We start from the raw sequence: 4,481 nt of genomic DNA, 5'->3' as shown, positions 1-4,481 counted from the left end.
CTTGAAAGAAAGTCTTAACAAGGTAGGCTTTGACTCTGCACGTTCGCTAACAGGTCTTGCGCCACCGTTACTCAAGAAAATGAAGAGGAGAACATGTCGTCATGCAAAACTTAACAAAAATTAAGCGTATTCTATTTTTAGAATATTTGTGCCGTACATACTTATATTTTGCGGGTTTACATGACAAGTCATTTTGGGTTTTCTTACAGTTAATTCTTAAGTTAATTACAGTTAATTCTGCTTTCTCTCTGCTTAAAAATCTAGTACGGAGAGTTTCGCTTACAATCTTTTAAAAGATACCGTATTGAGTGAACAATTGGTTCATTGTCCCCAAATTACACCCGTGTTAAGGCATCTAGGCTAAGACTAATTTCTCTCGCAAGTCGAACGATTGCCCAGATGGAGTGAATCGAATGGACACATCCACCGTAGCCTTACTGTCATCCAAGTTCTCGAGGATCCAATCTAAGTAGACATCGACGTCGGTGTAAACATTGGGATAGTAATGCGTACACTCTCCTGGTTCGAGTACTTCGATACCTCGCAGGAACGATCTGTTCTGCCCCAATAAGCTATGCATGGAGTACAGTGCAAATCCAGGCCACACAGTCAGACATCCCGCGTCGGATGTAAACTCCTGGTGGATACACATTTTGGTGCCGTCAACGTCCAGATTAAGAGCTAAACCATCCCATATTCGCTGACACTCCGTGCCATTGACGTATCCTTCATTCACCGTAGTTTCGATCGGGTAACGTGAGCTCTCCCTAAACACGTCCGTCATCAAGTTGGAAGGGTCGTAGCTGCGAATCTCGTCGAAGACGGGCAGGCAGATAGGTTTTACATTCGCTCGCGATACATCTGCCGCCTGTGCGAGACGAACCAGCGCAATGTCGTTACTGTAACTGGGTCTGTTGTACTGCGGGTGAATGGTGATGCTGTCGATCGGGATTTTCTGCGTCGGAGGATCACAAACGGTCGTTCCATCGCGATCCTCACACTTCACTTCAGTCGTTTGACTGTATCCTCCCAGACGTATGTGAGCTCTGAGAGATTTATTAAAAATGAAAAAACATCATATTTCACTGCTATTGCACGAACAGAACACTGCGAGTACTTACTCTTTTCCAGGGTAGCTCAAGCAACGAGCTGGGCCTACGGCTTGCCACTCGCTGATCAACGTGACCGCACATTTGGACAGGATAAAAACCGTCTGAAACTGAGGGATTGACTCCACATATCCCAACCAAGGGCTGTTAAAGCCCGTCGGCGTCTCACCGGTTGGCGTGATCATGCCGCAGGTGTTGAAGTTTAGCAGTCGCCGCTTGGTAGTGTTCTTCACCGGCAGCAGGTTCCTTCGCGTATACTTCGGGATTTGATTCTTCGGCGGCCCCGTGTGAACTCTCCTCTGAGTGGTCTCCAATATCCAGTCGAGGTATGGCGTGATGTCCGTGAAAAGGTAGGGCATGTTTGGGTACGCTTCATGGTAGCCATCCTCGAAGTAGTTTATCCCACTGAGGAAGTACCGATCCCGTCCACCGATTCGTACCAATGATTGCAACGGTGCACCCGACTGAACGGATGTCGACTTTTTCCCATTACCAGCCACATCGATCGCACACCGGGGTGTGCCCTTGAACCGGGAAAAGTACCCTTCCTGTGCGAGCCGTTCCTGGCAGTTGGAGGTGTTCAGCTCCGTGACGTTTCGATTATTACGGGAAGAAGTGACATAAGCCGCCAGCGACGTACTCAACGGTTCAGCTTTACGCAGACGCTCCGTCAGGGGCAGACAAATGGGTCGAATGTAGGGCTTTGTGAAGTTCGCTGGCTCTAGCAACTCGATCAGCGCGATGTTATGTTCTCCTTCCACCTCAGTGAAGCCGGGATGAAGCGTAATGTTCTTGATTTGCACCTGCTGGTACGGTGGCACACACCCAGGAGTGGTTTCACACCGAAGTTCGATGATGCGATCGTAGTACCCCAAGCTGATCGAGCGCCTGCAATGATTAAAAAAAGAATTCCCACTGACTGCGGTAACTGTAAAGCGATGAGCCAGGGAAAGAATGGACTTACCAGGACACAGGATTTCGCACAATATGAGCCGGAACCAACGCGTACCACTCGCTTATCAACACGACCAAGCTCTCGGTGATGGGACCCCTTTCGGTTACGTTCTCCGCTGCTTCCAGCTTTCCAATCCAGGAATTAAGTGAACCCGCCTCATTCCAGCTAGTGCTCAGCCCACAGTAGTTCAAATTGAACATCCATGGCTTGCCGTTTTCCGGCTTCTGCTGCCAATCGTGCTCTAGGTTATCGTCTTCTACTTCAGACTTTTTTTCTTCCTCATTGTAGCGCATATTGTACAGCACCCAATCGAGATACTCGTCGCCGTCACTGTACACGACCGGTAACGGCGAGTGGCACGAATGGGCGTATATATCAAACCCCCGGAAAAAGTAGCGCTCACTTTTCCCCAATGTCCGCAGCTGCTGAAGTGGAGTACCCGATTTCAGAGCAACGCAATTCATGGAATCTTCCTCCGACAAGACGCCACAAATTCGCTTACCCTCCAAATTCACAGCCAGCCCTTTGTCAGCGTACGTTTTCTTACAATCCGCTGCATTCACATACCGCACAGGGGTGCTGTCGAAGGATTGCTCATTTAGCAAGAACGATGCCACGCTTAAATTCGTGATCTCATTCGTGCGTAGTTCCGGCATCACAGGCAGACAGATGGGTGCTACATTGGTTTGAGCTGTGTCCACCGGGCTTAGCAGCTCGATCAGTGCTATGTTGTCTGCCGGATTTAAAACGTCGAATTTCGGGTGAAGAATAAGCCGCTGTATTTGTAGCGTTTGCGTGGGTATCGTACATAGGGACGTCCCATTGCGATCGATGCAGCTTTCCGTGAGCGTTTCAAAGTATCCCCCAAATCGAACGCGTAACCTGAGAATCGATAAAACGTTTTTTTTTAAAGCACAAAGCACAGTCCTACATCTGCAACAGCAAGAACTTACTCCACTCCATCGTTTTTGAAACAATCGGCAGGACCCACGGCATACCATTTGCTTATCAGCGTCACTAAGCACTGCACGTCGATGTTCCCGGACACAGTATCTGAAGTGCCGACTAATCCAAGCCACGGCAATGCCCGCGTGTATCCGTTTTCGTCGAGTGAAAGCGCTTTCATTCCGCAGGTGTTGAAATCAAACAGCGCTAGCTTCTCTTCGTAGTTCAGCCCGAGCACGTCAGTGTCACGGACCAGAACACGAGGATCAACGTACTGCTCGATCCACTTCTCGTACTTCGCCGCATCAGTGTACACGGTGGGTTTCGTGCCATCGCACAGTGCCGTGTTTTCTCGCCTAGAAATGAAAGAAACTACACCCCGAACGAACCACCGACCTTCGACTTCGAAGAACATCCCACCCCCACTGTCTCCATTGCACGCACTAACACCCGAAGGTCCACGTCCACAGAACATGTCCCCTGTCAAGTGTGTCCCGATCACGGCTCGATCACTTTCGATACATGTCAGTGCGTCAACGACACGGATTAGAGCTTGCTTCAGCTGGTTAGACACTACATCTCGCTCCGTTAGTCCAAACCCCACGATCGTACCGTTTTTGTCCACGATCGCGTCCTGATTATTGTCCATCGTCCACAGACAGACAGGTTGTACGAACTTCGTCATTGTGATGTTCCCTGCCAGCTTGATCAGCGCAATGTCATGGACGATGCTATCTTGGGAAAACCCAGAGTGCACTATAATCTCTCGCACGTCATGCTTCTGCGTGTAGGCTCCTTCCTCTTTCAGCTGCGATCGACCGACATGCACTGACACGCGATTCTGTGCGATTACTCGGTGCCGTTCGAAGACGCAGTGAGCGGCTGTAGAAATCGAAACGTTAGACAGACTTTGGGATGGATGATCCACACCTACTTACACGTGAGAATGGTGTTCTCATCGACGATCGATCCTCCACAGACGTACGTCTCATTACCGTTGGCACGATGAAAGATCGCAGCATGCCATGGCCAGTGACCTGCCTTTGCGTCTATTCCGTTCTGAATCAAGTACACCGTCTTCACTTTACGTCGGCCGCATGGTAAACGACCTTCAGACCCTACCGACTGGGAAATACCGCACAGGGCGCCCGAGAGCAACAGAAAGCTCACGAGCTGATAACGCATGGCGTCTAGCGATGGTGAATAATACAGCTGATAAACACGTGGATTCAACTCCCGGTCTAGAAGGCTACGACGTCCGCGTCTGATCGCAGCGGATCACGGAATGAACACGCCTGCTGTGATGCAAGTTAGGCGCGGATGCTGCTTCACGCGAAGCGTTTCTTGGTCAAACAGGTTTCGAGGCGATATTTTTAGAACACATGGGTTTGATAAACTGGTTCCTTCAAGCGCGTGGCGGCTTCCAGTGATGCAACAGGTTTTTGGTTTTGTTTCTCATTATAGTTTGTTGG

At 49.7% G+C, this 4,481-nt stretch overlaps 1 protein-coding gene across 1 annotated transcript; it reads right to left on the bottom strand.

Moving 5' to 3' along the window:
• Positions 1 to 243: 243 nt before the first annotated feature.
• Positions 244 to 4,194, bottom strand: LOC128726224 (polyserase-2-like). Its single transcript, XM_053820024.1, has 5 exons — positions 3,948 to 4,194; positions 3,018 to 3,891; positions 2,074 to 2,946; positions 1,122 to 1,997; positions 244 to 1,046 (listed from the first exon to the last, which is right to left on the bottom strand). Exons 1-5 carry the CDS (start codon positions 4,192 to 4,194, stop codon positions 356 to 358), a joined length of 3,561 nt encoding a protein of 1,186 aa, XP_053675999.1. The 3' UTR covers positions 244 to 355.
• Positions 4,195 to 4,481: the final 287 nt, after the last annotated feature.

This window comes from Anopheles nili, chromosome 2 (genome assembly GCF_943737925.1).
Source record: "Anopheles nili chromosome 2, idAnoNiliSN_F5_01, whole genome shotgun sequence".
In the NCBI taxonomy this organism is placed as follows: Eukaryota; Metazoa; Arthropoda; class Insecta; order Diptera; family Culicidae; genus Anopheles; species Anopheles nili.
Note: the sequence above shows the minus strand (reverse complement) of the source record. Positions and strands in the feature narration are given on the sequence as shown.

Bases quoted from the DNA above. Each gene is read 5' to 3' on its own strand.
- LOC128726224 (XM_053820024.1), bottom strand. From the start codon at position 4,194: ATGCGTTATCAGCTCGTGAGCTTTCTGTTGCTCTCGGGCGCCCTGTGC. The intron at 1,998-2,073 runs GTAAGTCCATTC...TAATCATTGCAG, and splicing joins GTGCGAAATCCTGTGTCCTG to GCGCTCGATCAGCTTGGGGT. The intron at 1,047-1,121 runs GTAAGTACTCGC...TAAATCTCTCAG, and splicing joins TTGAGCTACCCTGGAAAAGA to AGCTCACATACGTCTGGGAG.